The 18012-nt window shown below is 36.4% G+C and overlaps 1 protein-coding gene and 1 long non-coding RNA gene across 7 annotated transcripts; both read left to right on the forward strand.

Moving 5' to 3' along the window:
- The first annotated feature begins 200 nt into the window (after positions 1 to 200).
- On the forward strand, positions 201 to 5147 carry LOC144652479 (uncharacterized). 4 transcript variants are annotated; one of them, XR_013570546.1, is made up of 6 exons: positions 201 to 319; positions 879 to 934; positions 1534 to 1604; positions 2593 to 2675; positions 4234 to 4278; positions 4508 to 5147. It is a non-coding gene; the product is annotated as an uncharacterized LOC144652479 (long non-coding RNA). The 4 variants fall into 4 exon arrangements; XR_013570555.1 differs by lacking the exon at positions 201 to 319 and adding an exon at positions 3933 to 4005 and having other exon boundaries at positions 548 to 934; XR_013570552.1 differs by lacking the exon at positions 201 to 319 and having other exon boundaries at positions 549 to 934; positions 3933 to 4278.
- A 1348-nt stretch (positions 5148 to 6495) lies between these two features.
- LOC144652460 (uncharacterized) lies at positions 6496 to 16904 on the forward strand. Of its 3 annotated transcripts, none has more exons than XM_078512465.1 (3): positions 6496 to 6616; positions 14938 to 15303; positions 15746 to 16904. In XM_078512465.1, exons 1-3 carry the CDS (start codon positions 6590 to 6592, stop codon positions 16091 to 16093), a joined length of 741 nt encoding a protein of 246 aa, XP_078368591.1. In that variant the 5' UTR covers positions 6496 to 6589; the 3' UTR covers positions 16094 to 16904. The 3 variants fall into 3 exon arrangements, with proteins under 3 accessions (XP_078368591.1, XP_078368606.1, XP_078368596.1); XM_078512480.1 differs by lacking the exon at positions 6496 to 6616 and adding an exon at positions 9121 to 9348; XM_078512470.1 differs by lacking the exon at positions 6496 to 6616 and adding an exon at positions 11324 to 12915.
- The last annotated feature ends 1108 nt before the right edge of the window (positions 16905 to 18012 follow it).

Here is an 18012-nt window from a genome sequence, read left to right on the forward strand (position 1 = left end):
AGAAAAAATCACACGGTTGTGTAGCATCCTGAGTTTTTGGCATCGCGGTGATGACGTTTAAGTCCTTGGGAGATTGGTGCAGCTTTTCAGCAAAGATGACATAATCATATGAAACAATCCACACATTTTTGTTGATGGTAAATCGATTTTTCTTTTCGCACAATGTTTGAGAAAAGAATAACTACGCTTGAAGATCTTGTAAACGAAAGCAATGACTTAATTACTAAGTAGAATCCAGGTGGCTCAATTTTTGCGCTGCCAATTGATGCGCTGCCAACGAAATGACAGGATTCTTTGACGTCTTGTGGACACAAGCACGGTAACGAATTTGTTCTAAATGGTATCCTTAAATTACTTTCTAAAAATCGGGAAGTGTTGATTAACAAAGCCGAATATAAAAATGTCTATGGTGAAGTATGAAACCCCTCCAACTGCGAAAGTGAAATATATATTCGGAGCAGTATTCTAGCAGTATTCTATATACATCAAGGTTTATTTATAAAATTCAAGATTTATGTATAAAAAAACTAAAAAACGATTTATTTATATAAATCAAGATTCAATTACAGTACATAAATCAAGACTTTTTAATATTCATCATATTTTTTTAAAAAAATATACGTCAAGTTTATTTATTCATTGTTATCAAGATTCATTTGTATACTTCGAGATTAAAAAGTTCTAAATGAGGTTTCGAGGAAAATCGTTAAACTCTGATATTAGCCTCACTACTGTTCTCGTTATGCAACAGTGACATCACATGTATACTCACGTGTGTTCATTGCGTATGTTTTGCTGAGGAGCTTTCCACTCTTTTTTCGTGCAAACAAAAAGCCGGAGAGCCAATTGGTTTTTAATTTCTTCCCTTACTGAAGCAGAAGAAGCAAGTTCTAACTCGCCGTCTAATGCCATCCTCGAAGGGTCGAATGTGTTGGTGAGTCAGTTGACAATATTTATACATAAATTGGTGGTACTGTAACGTATAACTGCTTGTAGTTGAGATAACCTTACTCTATTTTGACTTCCAGTGCAAAGCTTGTGCAACTTCTAAATAGAATTGTGTGACTGGTAACTACATTTAGGCGTTGAAGCAATTATATCACGAGGCCACGAACGTGCAGAACGAACATGTGTGAGTGTGCCACGTTTTGGTTTGTTATATAATCAGTGCACGTGCATGCCTAGAGAAAGGGTCATAAAAAGTGACAGGAAAAATGGCTATATTAAAAATGCACGAACTCAATATATAGGACACAGCAGGAAAGTCCAAAATAGTTCGAGAGTGTAAAAATTTCGATGATGTTGAGAAGGTTAATACTACAAACAGATAAGATCACCATTGGAAAAAGAAATAGCCATGAGAAATGATGGTGTCTCGCCATGCGGCCATATTTACACTTGCGCCTTGTTTTCTCTTCGCGCTCGACAGAGATAGAGAGGGTCTACTAGTAGTCTAAAATAGTTCAGAAAAATCTGGATAAGTTGTAGACGAAGTTTAGTCGATCATAGCTTGATGACCATCAAATTTTCTAGTGCATTTCATCACGATGGCTTCGATCACAAACATGAGGCAAATGAAGAAGTAACCGTTGGAGATCTTGAAGGTAGACTTTTTTACTTCTTTTAAAAAATTTCTTATTTAATGAGATTAGCCATGATAACCGTGATTATTTTCTAAATCTGGAAGTCAAATGAAGAAAGTTGTGCTATGATATATATCTTAAATGGAACGATAGTGAAATAAGACTGTGTTGTTATTGTAATTTTCCTCATTTCAACAGGTGTTACCAAAACTAATACTATACTAACACAAATTCTTTAATATCATGTCACATTCATGTGGATAAATACGCTGTTTGTTAACAGGTATTCTTACCAACGATAATTGTGAAATCGTTCAGTTCTAGGTGAGAAATACAGTCCATTAATAGTCAACAGTAACTAACTGCTTTAAGCGAAATGGATGTCAACTTCCCTGATATTAAATTCTCCAAAACAACAATTGCTGATTTCTTTATCTAATCCCTACCTAATAGTTAGTTAATGGTTACTTCCAATGAACCTGTATTACTGATGCCTTAGCTTGTTTTAAGTTAACTGACAAAAGAATATCGTTTTCTCAGACTGTGTTCAAGAGTTGACTTATAATGATGTGAAGCTGACTGTGACCTGACTGTATCTCAACAGCTTATTCCTTTACTAATCAGTACTTATGTCCCACATCAATTGCTGCCAAAGTCTCGATATGCATTAATGGAGATCTTCCTGAATCAGCGTCGCTCGTCCCAGCCCATGTAATGTAGCACAACTGAGCTGGTATTGGTAAAACGACAACGATCCAAACTTTGAATGCCACCTTACCTTAAAGCAAATATTTTTTTACTTTTATGTAATGTATATGAAATGATTCATATATGAACTGCGGATGGATATGAAAGTGATAAATGATCATCGCAGTGAATTTCCAATTTAAGCAATTGGAATAAAGAAGCCCTGAATTTTTTTCTCAGGCTTCTTTATTCCAATTGCTTTAATTGGAAATTCACTGCGATGATCATTTATCACTTTCTTTTTTTACTTTGTTGATTGCAGCTGCAACCATCGATCGTGTAGCATCAGAAACATTGGCCAAGTTTGTAGAGAAGTGTCCCATTATCCCAAAGAATCCCAATGAGGTAAGACTTTTAAGCATTTGTGTTCCAAACAAGAATGTTTCATTCTCCCTTTCAGACCACCATGTTTATCCTGTAATGTAATGTTAGTAAAGATCAAGAATTCAAAGATTCAGCAAGACAGTATGACCTGGTTGCTTGATACTGTAAATAGAAACTAGGTTTCAACTCTTGGGGATAAAGGAGTAAAAAATTTCGCATTTTCAAAACCATTCATTCATCTGTTGGTAGTCTATGCAGAATTATATTTTTAGAAACAATTTTAAGAACTCAGAATTTTTTCTGAGTTCTTTCTCTCCACATATCAATCCATTATTATTTAATTTTAAGAACACCCTAAAAACATTTTCATGCTGATTTTGCAGAAAACACCCGATATATAGGAACAAAATCAGCTTGAAACCCTCTTTTATGCGAGTTTTTACTGTATCTAGTGTAATTGTATTTTTTGTGGAAGGTGTTGTGGTTGTGGTAGTCTTGGCTGTTTTCTATGGTAGTTTTAGCTGTTAAACTTTAATGGTGGTTGTGGTGGTTTTATAATTTGTGCTGTTGACGATATGCGTAGTAGTGGTGGTGGCTGTCACGGCTGTGGTAGTTTTGATGGTATTTGTTGCTGTTTTGATAAGTGCATCAGATTTTAGTTAGCTGTAGTAGTTATGATAGGTATCCTGGTTCTAATGGTTTTCCAAAGGCAGTGGCAGTTTTTGTGGCTGCCGTAGTTTTGGTAACTGTGCTGGATGTGCTTAGTAGTTCTTGTTAGTTGAAGTTCTTAACTTTCGTACAGCTGTGTGGTAATAATCATATTTGAAACACTCACAGCGTGAGTGTTCAGTCTAATGGTTAGACTGAATTTACACCTTCTCAGGATAAAATCTAATTAAGTAACTGAATACATGTTCCCACGCAAAATTTACTCAAATGAAGCCCTTGTCTTCCAGTTTAAGATGTGAGATTTGACCTTAATTAGCCATGTTCAAAACGAGCAGGGGACTGGGTACGAATATTCAATATCGATTGGATTGAAAAAATGGGCCTGTCATTTGAAAGAGCATCCAAAAATTAGTAGCTCAACCAAATTTGAGAGTTATTGGTTTAAACGCAAAGGCATGGAACTCTTTTAAAAATCGTTTAAATAAGAGAGCTTAGTATGGCTGGATGGACAGTTTTTCAATCCAATCGATATTGAATATTCGTACCCAGTCCCCTGCTCGTTTTGAACATGGCTAATTGGTATTCACTAACATTGACTGTATTTTATAGCTGGCACAGTGAGGCTAATGTGCAGTCAACAAATTTTGTAAAACTAAACGAAAAGACAGGAAAGATCGTAAGCGTGAGTAAAAAGAGTGCCTGCAACAATTCTACCAACCACCCAACTTTCTTTGAGGCTTGTATATCAAGAATATCTTTTTTGAACCGTATTTTACGGATTTTTTAGTCTGTGCTTATTGTTACGATAAAAACCCTTTCAACTTGAACTCAGTGAATCAGTGTAACCTTTAGAATATTCCGTTATCTCCCTTATTCAGATGTTTTCCTAATGAAAATACTATCTTTACAGATATGCTATTTTACCATATTATTGGCACCACCTCGACATTCACGGGTAAATAACTTGTTATGCAAAGGTTGTCATTATATTTCGTTGATATAGCTTGCCTTTTATTAAAATTATAATTTAATTAACCTTGTCTGTGTGATTCCTTCTGATTATTTTTCAGTTTCGTCTGAGCAATACGAAACTAACGTTTTTAGCAATTAATTATGTAACAGATTATATTATAATCAACATTCCTTCCCTTTTATGCTCATCGTGCGTCTTTATTTATCCACAGCCTCTAATCGGTCTAATTTTCCTCCTCTAATACCCCACTCAACAATGCTGAAGAGCCCTAACCGGAGGATAGAGGAAATGAGCGGTTAACGCGTCGATGAATTCAAAGATGAAGTCCAGACTAACCTGTCTTGATGTGTCAATTGCTAGTTTGTTTTCAGGCTTTAATAAACTTTTATAATTTATTCGTCGTGAAAGTAATAAGTTGAGTGAGTTACTGAGAGAACGAATTGCGACACCTGAACGATTCTATGCTCAATATGTATCTATGAAGCCGAGTAATGTAGTATCATTTAGGTGTAGGGGTCTGTAGTAGCATACCACTCCCTATTAACAGTTATAATAGGCGCTTACTTAATGTTAAGAATACTTCATCTACTTTAAGCCAATTAGTCAGCGTCTATTACTTGGCGGCTTGTAGAACCTTTCATTTCTAATGTTGTGATGACATCTAAAATGGCTTAATATGAGTGATGTTGCTGCTACAATCTGTCCTTTTATTTTTGTTATCGACGCCCGCGGTGTATATCATTCAAAACGACTTATCAAGCGACAAACCGAACTGAGTATTCTTTGTTATATGCTTTAAATACGTCTATCCACCTTTCAGCCAAATAAAAAAACTTTGTGTCAACAAAAAAGTGCTCGTTGTGTAAGTTTTTGATGGGTGCAATTTTGTCGGCGTCTCTGACTTGGTGCATCTCAATTGCTGAATCAATCTGTATGATTGCATAACAATCCCCGCCATGATTGATGCACGGACTCAGTTTTATATAGTCAAAGTCGGAACTAAGCAAAAGAGTTAGTGGCAAGCTAGTTTATATAGTTTGTCCATTCTTCCGGATATCTCGACGGGACAACTGCTTAAACTGACTCAAAACTGAGTAAAACTACGTTATTAAATTACATAAAACGTTCAGCAACTAGCTCGGTCGAATAAATTATCAGAGCAAAATATTGCGTGTCCCATTAGCGAAAGCAATTACTTCACTACTATTTTACGGTAAACAAATTCAGGAAACGCTCGTACTGGTGATAGATGTCGCTTTACAAACATGTATTATGCAAGAAAAACCTCTTTAGGACTTCACAAACATGAAAAGTAAATAAGTTAATTGAAAACTAATATTATTGTAAGTTGATTGTGCAACTGAGTGGAAAGGTAAGATAATGTTGAACTGAAGCTGACTACGTAAGCGTAAAGACGATTATGTGATCTTGCTTTAGCAATAGCTTCCAGATCTTTGTGAAATAATGAAGGCGCAGTCTCAGGTTGCGTGTGTAGGCTTAACTAATATGTGCAAGGCCTTTTTAATTAATTTTTCTTTTATTAAAATAACATTCCATAGAGTCTGCATGATTTCATCTTAAAATTGATTTCTGTTTTCTGCTTTCGTCTTCCGCCGGACTCCATATTTTTTCCTGGAAAATACGAACCTAAAGTGAATTTTAGGCTCGGATATTTTTCTTTCCTAGACTGGAGCAACAAGTACAACAAGAAAGAATTTTCGCCTCATTATGTAACACCGGTCAAGTTGGCATTAAAGATACTGCGGAACTGGCGCGTCGGTGAATTCGAAGATTATAAAACAGTTGTCTTGGTTCCAGACTAATCTATTTTCATGTGTAAATCATCTTTTGTCTTCTCAATCCTATTTCGTTTTACAATTGATTTACCTAGAAAGACTGAAAGAATAATAATATGCGTGAGTCATTGACAGAGTGAACTACGACTGCTCATACAGATGTATGCCTATCTGTCCCATTTAACGTATTTGCTGCTGCACGATTTTTTTATTCATAGTAATATACTATTTAATATTAGCAAGACGACAGTTTTCTCTTGTTTTGTAACACATCAAAGTCAATTCATCAAGATTTTACAAATGAACGATTATACCAGTCCGGTTTTACTTGATTCAAAGTGTCAATCATAATTTTTATTATTGTTTCTGGTCAGGCTTTACTGAGAATTTATTCACCGCCAAAGTAAAATCATTTGAGTGAGTCAGTGACAGAGTGAACTACGACACCTCACAAAAATTGTTCCATTTTCGGGAAATATTAAGAAGAGCTAGATTTTATGCTCAACATGTCTTTTTCAAAGCAAGTAAGTAAACATACTGAGCTTTTACTTTCAAAGCTAAGTAAGGGGTGCCATTTTTTTTAAGTCACCAATGAATAAAAAGCATCATTTAATCGGTTTAGCTCCATGCTACTCCTCAAATACGTCTTCTCCAAGTTAACAGAACTTCAGTGATCTTTTAACCCGATTAGTGAGCGTATAACACTTCACGGCTTATTCTGGAATGTTAGTGCGTTCATTTATGATGGTCTAATATCTTTAAACCAGACATCGATTCGGTGGGTGACAAACAGCTCCAAGTATCCAATTATTCGAGTCCACGCGACGACATTTACCATCTAAAAGATCGAAGCAAACTTCCTAAAGGCAGGTATGCTGAACAATCTCTTTGAAACTTCAATGCAGTGATTCCAATAAGGTTTTATTTTAAGCAATGTATACCGTGGTTTTATTTTTATATAGCTGTCGCATCTGAACACATCAGACACTGACACATCAAAAGTCTCTTCCTATAAAAACATAAAAAGTGCATAGATTTATCAAACGCTTTACCGACGCGTATCGTGAGCTGTGCTATTTTGTTAACGTCTCTTACTGATGATGTATTTTTCTGAATCAAAAAGTAGCTGAGTCTTTCCTTAGCTTAAAACTCATTATTGAAAATTTGCCATATTGTTAAATTATCCAACTGAAAATAAAAATATTAGGTTCTCTTCGAATTCTCAAAAGGTCTTGAGATGAACATCGCTGAATTTTCTTTGAAAAGTCCTTATGAAAAGATATGAGGTCTTTAAATGGACCATGTACGATGCTCAGGACCTTGAAGCCACTATCAAGCGAAGTTCAAAATTGATAGACCGTCCAAGAAAGAATTTTTAAATATTTTTCATTACTAAAATTTGTGACTGCGTGGCGTTCGCCTGGTTAGAACAACAGCTCCTCCTGCCTTTTGGTTCTAAGAGAAGGTTCCAAGAAGCTCTCACTTAATCGAATTTAGTTCAATTGAAATTCTAGGCTTATGGTATCTTTTGCCACTTTTCGTAAGTTTAAGAATTTAAAGGGTTGATTTAAATCCATCCTATATCTGCATGAGACTTTTGGTTTATCTTTACAAATTGTTGCGCAGTATTTTGACCTGCATGCGAAGCACGTTATGGTGACATGCTGATTGTACTAACTATAAAAAATAAACTGACCTCTCATTGAATGAATCTTTAGTAAAAAGCAAACTATTTCTTTGTATTGCTATTAATCAGATGTGAGCTCAAAATAACGTCTAATTCCGTGATTTTTAAATCAGCTAAAATGGTATAAGTCTTCAAACGTCGAATACGCTCGCCCAAATTTACGATTTTAGGTATTCTCATGCTTTGTTTGTTCATTCGTTCAAGCCTGTATTTCCCAAGCGGTAAAATGGTTTCGTGTAACCACGTCTGCTATTCTTTATAAAATAGAAGAAGACTCTGAGATACGGCTGAAATTAAATTGGCTATGGAGGGGCTTTAGTCAAGAAACAAAGCTCGCAGAATCAAAACCTTTCTCGAGATCGATAGTGAGCATGAAGCCAGGGGCGTTGTTAAAATAAATAAAAAATAATGATGAAGATAATAAAGAAAACTTTAATAAAGCTCTTATATGGTCGAGTGGTCCGTTTTTATCGATGGAATAATTTCAATTGTATCCACATCATCTTGGATATCATCGCTAATCCGCAGTCAATAATCTAATCGACGCTGGATTATTGCCTTTCTTTTGTTTCCATGTAAACCATTTCATAATTTATTGCATGGGTTTTATGTCCGACATTATACATGGAAAGTTTAATCCAAAAATAACATTAAAGACAAAAGTCCCCACTTTTTTTGGTCAAAAAAAAAAAAATCTACAGAGCTCATAAATAAAATATATTTTCCATAAAAATTTTGGATACATATGTGCAGTATTTTTTTTTTTTACCGTTCAACTGCGGTTCTGAAAACATTGCTAAGTATTTGTTTTGACCAGTGGAAAAAGTGCACTGGAGTACTCTGTAACTTATTTGGTTGATTTCACACATTATTCAACTATTAATATCGCAGGAATCTCGTAATAATATCCCAGGCAATAACTAATATATTGAGCGAAGTAGATATCGAAGAAAAAGCAAGCAAAGAAAAATGATAAGGCTACCACGAAATAAGGTCATGGAATAGAACGCCTGATCGCGCGCGTGCAATATGCTGGTCACGTTTTTAGGTTTGTTATATAATCAATGAGAGATACTACTACTAGGAGATTACAACGAGTTACTACGATCACTGATGAATCGGATGACCCCAACTTCTCATACTGCATTTGATCGGTTTTTCGACCAGATACTTTTCCATCTCAACAACAAAAATTGAATATTTTTAAGGCATGAATATTCCCTTTCTCAAACAGACACAACAACAGATTTGCACCATATTACGTAACACATCAAGTATGGCAATGTATCAAAAAGGTTGCTAAAATTAGATAGTACCTGAGGTAACGCAACGGCGAGTTTAAAATGAAAGACCAATTGTGTCCATTCCGGAATATCTTGTTTTCATATGCCAATCATCGGTTGTTTTCCTGATTTTATTTAGCTGTTAAGTATTCATTCCACCGTGAAATACAATCATTCGAGCGAGTCAGTGACAGAGTGAACTACTTCAGCTCAAATAGATTGTTCCATTTTCAAGTAACGGTCGATTTAAAACGATTTTCTGATCAGCATGGCGCTTTCAAAGCAGGTAAGTGAATATCTGCAGCTGAAATTTCTACTAAACTGCCTTGATAAGTTTATAAGACCAAATAAATTTAGTCATTTATTCAGTTAAACCTGGAACTGAGCGTTAAACACTGCTCAAGACGGTTTCTTAAGGAAAAGTTGCGCTTTTAAATTATGGTGGTTTGATATATCTTATAAGCCAGACATCTGCGGGTAGCTAACAGTTTGTGCGATTCTGGGGTTCTTAGGGACGGAATTCGAATCAATCAAAAATAGCAAATTGAAGCTGCCTTTCAAAGAGGGCATGCTAAGCGCATGCAAGCTCAGGTTTGCAAGATTTGCGCGGTAAGCTTTTATGTCTAGTCGTTTTATGTTTAGCCTTTACCAACGCGTATAATATGAGCCGTACTATACGAAGGGAGAGCAATTTTGTTAATGTCCTCGCGCTTTCTTCTGGGAATCCTTTTCCCACGCGGTAAAATGACCTCATGTAGCCACAGCTATTCTATTTAAAATAGAAGAAAACTACTTGATAAAGTTAGTTCAAAGGATTTAAATCATAAAGCAAGTTAAGAGAAATAAAGATCTTATCCCTTAGTGATAGTAACCGAGGAATATTTTCCAAGGGCTGTCGGTTTCTCCTTGGTGGCGTTTCAGACACATAATTCTTCGTAGTTAGAAGGCGATTATGGATGAGGCATTAAAAGGCCTCCGTTCTTCTATTTACTTCAGGCGTTCCTTCTGATTTTTCTTTACATCTCCTAACAAAGTTAAAAACCAATGAATTCATTTCTCACATATGACATATCTGTAAAAGCCGTGAGCCGTACTGAAGGAATTGCAATTTTGTTAACATCTTTGGCACGGTACGTTTTCTGAAAGAGGCATGAGTGGCACGAGCATTGTAGACGATTCCTTACCGCGTATGACTTGGTTAGCTCAGCAGGATTGGGTTCTTGAAATTCCCAGATACTTTGAAGACCTTGAAAATGAGAAAATGTATTTTCCCATAAAAAAATTACTGGGTTTTATCAGCATTTCAGAGTCATTAGTCTTTGAATTTTATTAAGATGCCCTTCGATGCTGAAGACTACTTGAAAGAAAAGCCGATTTTGATAATATCGTATTAAGATTGTTATTTATTGTATGAAGTGATTGAGGTGTACCTAAATAATCGTAACTCGATAAAGGGTTGTGTATTTTGTGTCCACCCGGCCCGTGCTTGAATAGCTTCAGTTGTCTTAAAATGCAACGAGGTTGTAAAGTTGTCACTAAGCCTGGATAGTAAGTTAGTAAAAAGTTTATTTCCGTACATATCTATATATTTAACCCGTGTGGGCTAACTGGGGACACTTATTAACCCACACAGAAAACTGTTCCAAAAGTTATTCAAGTATGACTGCATAGCCTAAAGTGCAAACAAGCTGGCTTGAATTTAAATGCTCAAAATGACAAAACTGACTCCTCAAGTATCAAAATAGACTAACCCACAAGTCGAGCTCACAAAGTAATCCGGGGTCTATAAAATTAGGTACAGTGCTTCGCTTCTATACAGTGATAGAATTTTACTGTCTGGCGCCATTTATCTGACATTCACACGACCTCGATTCTACAAATTATTACTTTTGAACTTCATCTGGTTATCCGACACTGATACGTGCAAAGTCTGTACACGAACGTGTCAATAGTTAGGGTCATTTTTAACGACTAAAGATGCAATCGTCCAGAAAACACGCCAATTTGTGTGTGTACAACATGAGAAAGTTCTAATAGGTGCATAATATACATATAATTATATTTTTTAAGAAAACTGTGACGCATTCCGGCGACACATGTTATTTTTAGAAAGCCCAAGCAATAACCCTTTGGAGCCCAAATTATTTTTTTGTGAAATTCTTCAATTTTGGATGAGTCTTATAAAAGTTGCTCTATCTTCAGTTACATCTGTCATATTAAAGCCAAATTTGGATATGTGACAGACAAGACATAGGGCTATCTGTCAATCAATATATTTATTAATAAGTTACTTATAAATGATGTCTAACATGTGGTTGAGCATTAAGTTAGTGTAACGCAACATGTTGACTTCAATGCTTTTCACTGTCCTACACTCTTGATTTAGCCATGAAAATTACTGCACATGTCTAGATTGATAGGCAATTTATTGAATATTATTTTGATATCACATTTGCTACCTTTGACTCTTTCAAAGCTACATTAGGCCCCTAAAAACATAGTAGTTGAGTGTCACGCGAAATAACTATAGGTAACTTTTCATACGAAAATGTTTTTGCTGTTGCACTCTATCGTGTCCTTTTCTCCCTAGAAACAAAAACAAATGTTTCGTAGCCTTCCTGGATCAGAAAAATCTTCATTGCACTCATAATCTTCAGTATTATTGTCATGAAGGTTTAGTTCCTCTTGTTCTTCAACAAAATTATCATTCTCGGAGGAATAACTTCATTATTTTCATCCTCGGTGTCACCTTGTAAGCCTTCGACATCACAATTCAACCATCGTCGGGTAGGTCAACGCTTTCGTCGAGATAATCGTGAATATTCGTCCAAAAAAAACTTCCCCTACCTTCAAATATGTCGGGCTAAGTCAAGGAAAACTTGTTCTCTTCATAACAATCGAAAATTTCACCAAAATTCTGCAGAAACTCGCTAAAATACTAAAAACAGCACAAAATGGTGGATAATTTTACTGCCAGGCGTTGCAATGCAGGGGGAGACTGGAAACTAAAGCGGGAGTCCGCTGAGCGAAATTGCGAGGTGTGCTTTGATGTCCGATATATCGGACACTGGGCCGCAAAGGGATAACTAGTAAGAAAATTAGATATCGACAAATAACAAACCAAAAAATATATATAGCGACATCAACCACCGTTGAAGAAAATGTAGACAAGCCATGCATGGATTCCCTCAAAGTAACTAAAATATTTTTTTCACTTTCCGACATAAGGCCCCAGATAAGAACTCCTGATAATGAGCATGCAAAAAAAAAACGTGATGTGCCACGTTTTAGATTTCTTATATAACCAACGCGCAAAACAAATTAAATACATCAAAACAAATTAAACGCTTTTAGCAAGAGACAGCCGGAAATGTGATTATATATCTCAGAACCCACGAGAAGGATCGAAAATGTAAATGGCTAGATGATGTTGAAAAGCTCGGGAAACTGCGGCGAAGTTGTTGTAGATGGAACTGAAGGACTAATCGTCGATGGCAGATGGAGGGACATAAAAGTCAATTGCTGCTGAACAAGTTTTCTGTTCCTTGGTAATAAATTAATTCGTCTAAGAAACACAGTAGTTTTCCCATATTACGTAACACAACAAGGTCAATTGATACATCAAGATTTTATGAATGGAGGATTATTCTAGTCCGGTTAAACTTGTTTTCAAGTGTCAATCATCCGTTTGTTTGATTGTTTCAAATAAGGCTTTAGAAGTTACTTACCGCCAAAGAAAAATCAGTTGAGTTAGTCAGTGACAGAGTGAACTACGACAGCTCAATCAGATTGTTCCATTTTCAAGTAAACTGTTTGAAGAGATTTTTTACTCAAAATGGCTTCTTCAAAGCAAGTAAGTAATTATCAGTTTTACCCTTCAATGCTAAGTAAGGTGTGCCGTAATTTAAATCAACGGAGACTACAGAGAATCATCCAAAGGCACAGTTACATGCCACTCCCTAAAAATGTCTACTCGAAGTTAAGAACACTTCATCCAAAGTTAAGAGCACTTGATCGATTTATTTCGTGAGCGTTCGACACTCGGCGGCTAATTAAGGAATGCAGTGGAATGCAGTCAAAAGGATAAAACGGACTTTCTAAGACAACAAATTGAATAATACTTTCCAAATTTACTGTGTGGTGATATTTTGATAGAGCTGTGTTTAGCTATTTAATAATTTTCACTTCTAATGTCACATTTAGCGTTAAAACGATTAAGCCAGATTAGTAGACGCTAAAGCAACGCGCATTGTACCAACAGAAAAGAGGAGCAATTTGTTAAGGGCTTTGACAGATTGTACTTAGTGTATTTCGCCGAGTCAAAAAGTGACTGAGTGTTAAAAGTTATAATTCTCGCTTTGTAAGATTCAAGTTGGAGATTGCGTATATCTGCCTCCTATCACAGGTAGCCCAAGCTCCTAAAGGAGCCGTCAACATATAGACCACATATGACATTGCGTAATAACGTTATTATAAGGGTTTGTATGGGAATTTACCGATCGTAAAAAATAATTCAAAATAGAGGGAAAATATCCAATAAAATTCACTTACCTATCCTCTTCTATGCATATGTTGTGTTTCTATGCCGTTTGGAGGCGATTTGAAGCCATTTCAGTAGGTTTTAGGTTCGCTGGTTTCCTCTCTATATATAATTATATAATGAAATGATTGATCGGTTCTCCCTTTTCATTAAAATAAACGTTCACATAATTTGCATTTTAAAAAATCGTTTCAAAAATGAGTTTTTTCCGCTATTAAAATTAGTACAACAAACATTGTTTGTCCTGTTATGTAATAATGTAAATCAAGAAGCTTCTAGTCGATATGCCCGTGACTCGACACGTGTTGGCAGACACCCAAGAAGTATAACGTTGGAAAGCGCCTAGGCACAAACGAGAGGACTAATTCCTATTTACAAATGGTTTGATTGCTGTTAGTTTAAATTGTGTTCATCTTTGGGTGTTAATAGATTTTTTTTTTAATTGGACTTAAGGATTTGTCTCGTCTAAACTGACTTTAGATAGTCGCAACAAGAACGGCAACAGAGGAATCATCACATAATCAGTAATTTTTTTTGCAACCTACAAAGCCAACCATTAAGTTTTTGCCATCTTCTGTTAATTCAAAACGCTTGAACTGCTCTGAGCGACTGATTTTGGCTTATCGTTTATTTTTCCCAATGATCAATTATCAAGATGCCTCGTCATGTTTGGTCAACGCGTCGGTGATTCGAAAATGAAAGAGCTATTGTGTCCAAGTCTGCTTGCATTGGTCAAGCATCAGTTGCTATCTCGGTCCGATCTGGCTACAGCATTTATTCACAGAAATGAAATTCCAATCAGTTTATAGTGAACAGAGTGCATTGCGACACAGGGTCCCAAAGGAGATCTGAAGGAAAGAGGAAGGATGGAGTCTAGCAATTTGCTTTGAAACCTGGAGACTCGTTGTTTTTCTAAAATTATCATGCTACAGAGCGTTAAGCCCTGGAAACGTTTTCCCTGGAGCCCCAAGCCCTGATTTTTTAATGGGGCAACTGGATATAGATTGTGGTATCCAACCTTCTCAGTAAAAAGTTTATTGTACTGAAGACTGCGGACCAGAGCGTAGGCGAGCTTTTTCTCTCAAAATAGGCGAATCAGAGTAAGGCACAACTTTCTTCTTGCAATTAGAAATTTTTTGTCACTGAATTTTTTGGTCAATACAATACAAGTTGCCTTTTCTGTCATAACTCTATTAGGCGCACCCAATTGGAATGCTAGTCCGTTACATGTTATCCCTCGCATTGTTTCTAGTTGCTTTAACAATTCATTAGTATTTCTTTTACACTCACCATACGCGTTGTAAGACTAAGTACTAAAAATGCTTTGTTCTCCAGTACCCAGCCTGTTTGTCCCTTGAGGAACTCAAGCGCCAATGTCCTGCCTTCGCGGACAAGGTTTGCCCATTTTCCAAGCTACCGGACGAAAAGAAAGGCGTGGCTGCCAAGTGTCCTGAATTCAAGAACGGTTGTCCGTTTAAAGGCTGCAAAACTGTTGGAGAGTTTGAAGACAAGCTGGGTCAAATGCGCGACCAGTGTAAGGGTGACGCTGCTTACGTGCAGTTTCTCCGAGATACCCACCACACTGCCAAAGTGAAGGAGGTTGACGATGGAATGGCTTGTCCTTTTTTCCACACTAAGGGTGGCTGCCCCTTCGCCAAAGACACTAAAGGAAAGCCAATACTTTCTCCGGACTACATCGTGGTATGTTTACTGTTAAGAATCCTTCTTCGCGTGTACAACAATTCACTCGCAATTTAGACGGAAGAAATATCTTAATCAATTTCTCTCTTCATTTGAAAAGGCTACCATAAGAAATGTAATCTTTGAAAAAAATAACTGGTCGCAATTTATACACCACTACACGACAAAGTTTATTAAAGTATGTGGAAGCATTTTTAAATCTGGAATTTAAAGTTTATAGAGCTTTACGACTGTGAAATCTGAGCACAAGGATAGAGGTTAATTCTCTGGTGGTTTGCCTAGCCTACACTTGAATTAATGCTTATTTTTAGTTTATTAAATGAAGGGAGTGTTTAGTTAATTGTAAACAAGGATATTAGAAACTTTTGCTAAACAATTAAATTACATTGACTCTGTTAATCTTGGGTTTTATTTTAAATATTTATATTTTACTTTCTTCAAGACCCCCTTGGAAGTCACCTTGAACGACGTGATGCACAAGTGTCCAGCTTTTGGCAAAGGTGTGTGCCCATACGCCCGCCTTGTTAACGACTGCAAAGGTCTGGCTGCCAATTGCCCGGCTTTCAAGGGAGGCTGTCCATTCAAGAACTACAAGACCGTTGGCGAGTTCGTGGAGAAGATGGCACAGATGCGAGATACCTGCAAGGGGAAAAAAGCCTACGAGCAGTTTTTCAAGAAGCTTCTTGAAGTCACCAAGAGTGAGCAGCAGAAGATGGGTGCATGTCCTTTCAATGCACATATCTGCCCTTTCAAGAATGATGCTCAAGGAAAGCCAATCATCCCCAAGTAAGGTCGCAGGTCATGAAGAGCGGCTTCTTAACATGGATTTGACGAGAACAACTAGCAAACTGGAATGACGATAATTTGGAGTATTGCTATTAGATTATATATCACGATTTTGTTACGTGTTTTTCGTAAGCTTGAAAGCGTTAAAATAGATCCTTTCACGGTTTTTGGGTGCGATCTTAATTAGGAGGCAAACACAGCTGAGAATACAATTGGATGTCTGGGATTCTGTCGACTTTGAACCCCTGGTGAATACGGCAAAATAACCGTAACTTGACAGCTTGACATATCCTTTCAAAATAGTTTAAATCCTGGCATTCAAACCCTTTTAACCGAATTTTGCAAATTAGTTTAAAAAATAAGAGACAGAACTTGATTTTTTTAACGAGAATACAATTGGATGTCTGGGATTTTGTCGACTTTGAACCCCTGGTGAATACGGCAAAATAACCGTAACTTGACAGCTTGACATATCCTTTCAAAATAGTTTAAATCATGGCATTCAAACCCTTTTAACCGAATTTTGCAAATTAGTTTAAAAAATAAGAGACAGAACTTGATTTTTTTAACGTTATATTAGACGTTTGTTATCATATGATTTTAGGTCAAGTGAATTTTACAGCTCTAGACAAAGGAGTTTCAAAGGCGCATATTCGACGAAAGTAACTGGCACATATCATTGTAATTTTTGCTGAGTTTTTAACGTAGTTTTGATGGTTCTTAAAAACATGGAAGTTTTGCTTTTTTCAGCTTCTATAGTTTAGATTGTACTGTGTAGCTTTTGCAATAAACTCCATTTAAATGTTTTTAATGAGCGTACCGTATCTGCAGATTTATTACGATATTAATTTATTTGTCGTGCAGTTAGCACTGAGTTGGCTAACAAGTGGGCAATCTGACCATTTGCATGTTTGGTACTCCGCCGCCGCCGCCGCAGACCGACCGACCGACCGACCGACCGACCGACCGACCGACCGACCGACCGACCGACTGACTAGTGGCTGGCTGATTGAATGACTGACTGTCTTTTTGCGAGTCACTACGAAGGTCATCTGCATGAATAATTGTAATCAATTCTGCATTACCCCAGAAGAAAAAAGAATACAAGATTTCAGCAGAAAGAGACAATTGAAACTCGGCAGCCCTCTTCAAAAATCGACGAAAGTGGAAAATTTAAGTCAAGATCCAAAATGGCAGACTGAACAAGATATTTTATGAAATAAAATCAATTTGACAGCCAATTGCTGTAAATATCGAGAATCCAGCGTCGATCATAAAATTTTGAATTTTATTATATTTTAACGAAACAAACTCTATCGAAAATACAATTTAAAGGTTCAGGAGCGTTTAATTTTTTCAAAAACAAGAAAAATTCGAAAAGGCCGTTTTGGTGTCCCGCTGCTGCCAAAATTCTTGCGTTTTGTTTTCTCTCGCACAGCTAAACACGATAGCACCCATCGATATGTACTTTAGGAAAAAATAACAAATTTTGTGTTCTATTTAAAATGACTAAATTATTTTGTGATAATCTCCGACTGTTTTTGGTTGTTTCAGTTACCACAGTTACAATGCTTGATTGAAAAGGCTAATTTTAATAGCTAACTTCAACACTGAAGAGATTCCAATAGTACATAGAATTTGAAGTCAAAACTGGGATAATTGTAAAGCATATCCATTATGTTCTTTTATATAAAAATGTCTGAGCCGACCTGCCAAAAATATCCCGTAGAAAAACAAAAACGAGAAATGTGTTATGGCTCTCCGGCCATTTGCGAAGTGATGAAGAGACTTCCCCGTTCTGAATACGATCTTTATCAATGACAAAAATACAACGAAAGGAAACCTTAACTCAATTCTAGGTGTTCCAAAATATACTTTTTACACCAATCTATCATCCGTTACGATTAGAATATTATTTTGATA

The sequence above is a fragment of the Oculina patagonica genome, chromosome 1, assembly GCF_052425735.1.
Source record: "Oculina patagonica isolate OP01 chromosome 1, crgOcupat, whole genome shotgun sequence".
Taxonomy (NCBI): Eukaryota; Metazoa; Cnidaria; class Anthozoa; order Scleractinia; family Oculinidae; genus Oculina; species Oculina patagonica.

Coding starts and splice junctions, on each gene's coding strand:
- LOC144652460 (XM_078512465.1), top strand. CDS start 6,590: ATGCTCAACATGTCTTTTTCAAAGCAA. Junction 6,617..14,937: donor ACATGTCTTTTTCAAAGCAA/GTAAGTAAACAT, acceptor TTTGTTCTCCAG/TACCCAGCCTGTTTGTCCCT. Junction 15,304..15,745: donor TTTCTCCGGACTACATCGTG/GTATGTTTACTG, acceptor ACTTTCTTCAAG/ACCCCCTTGGAAGTCACCTT.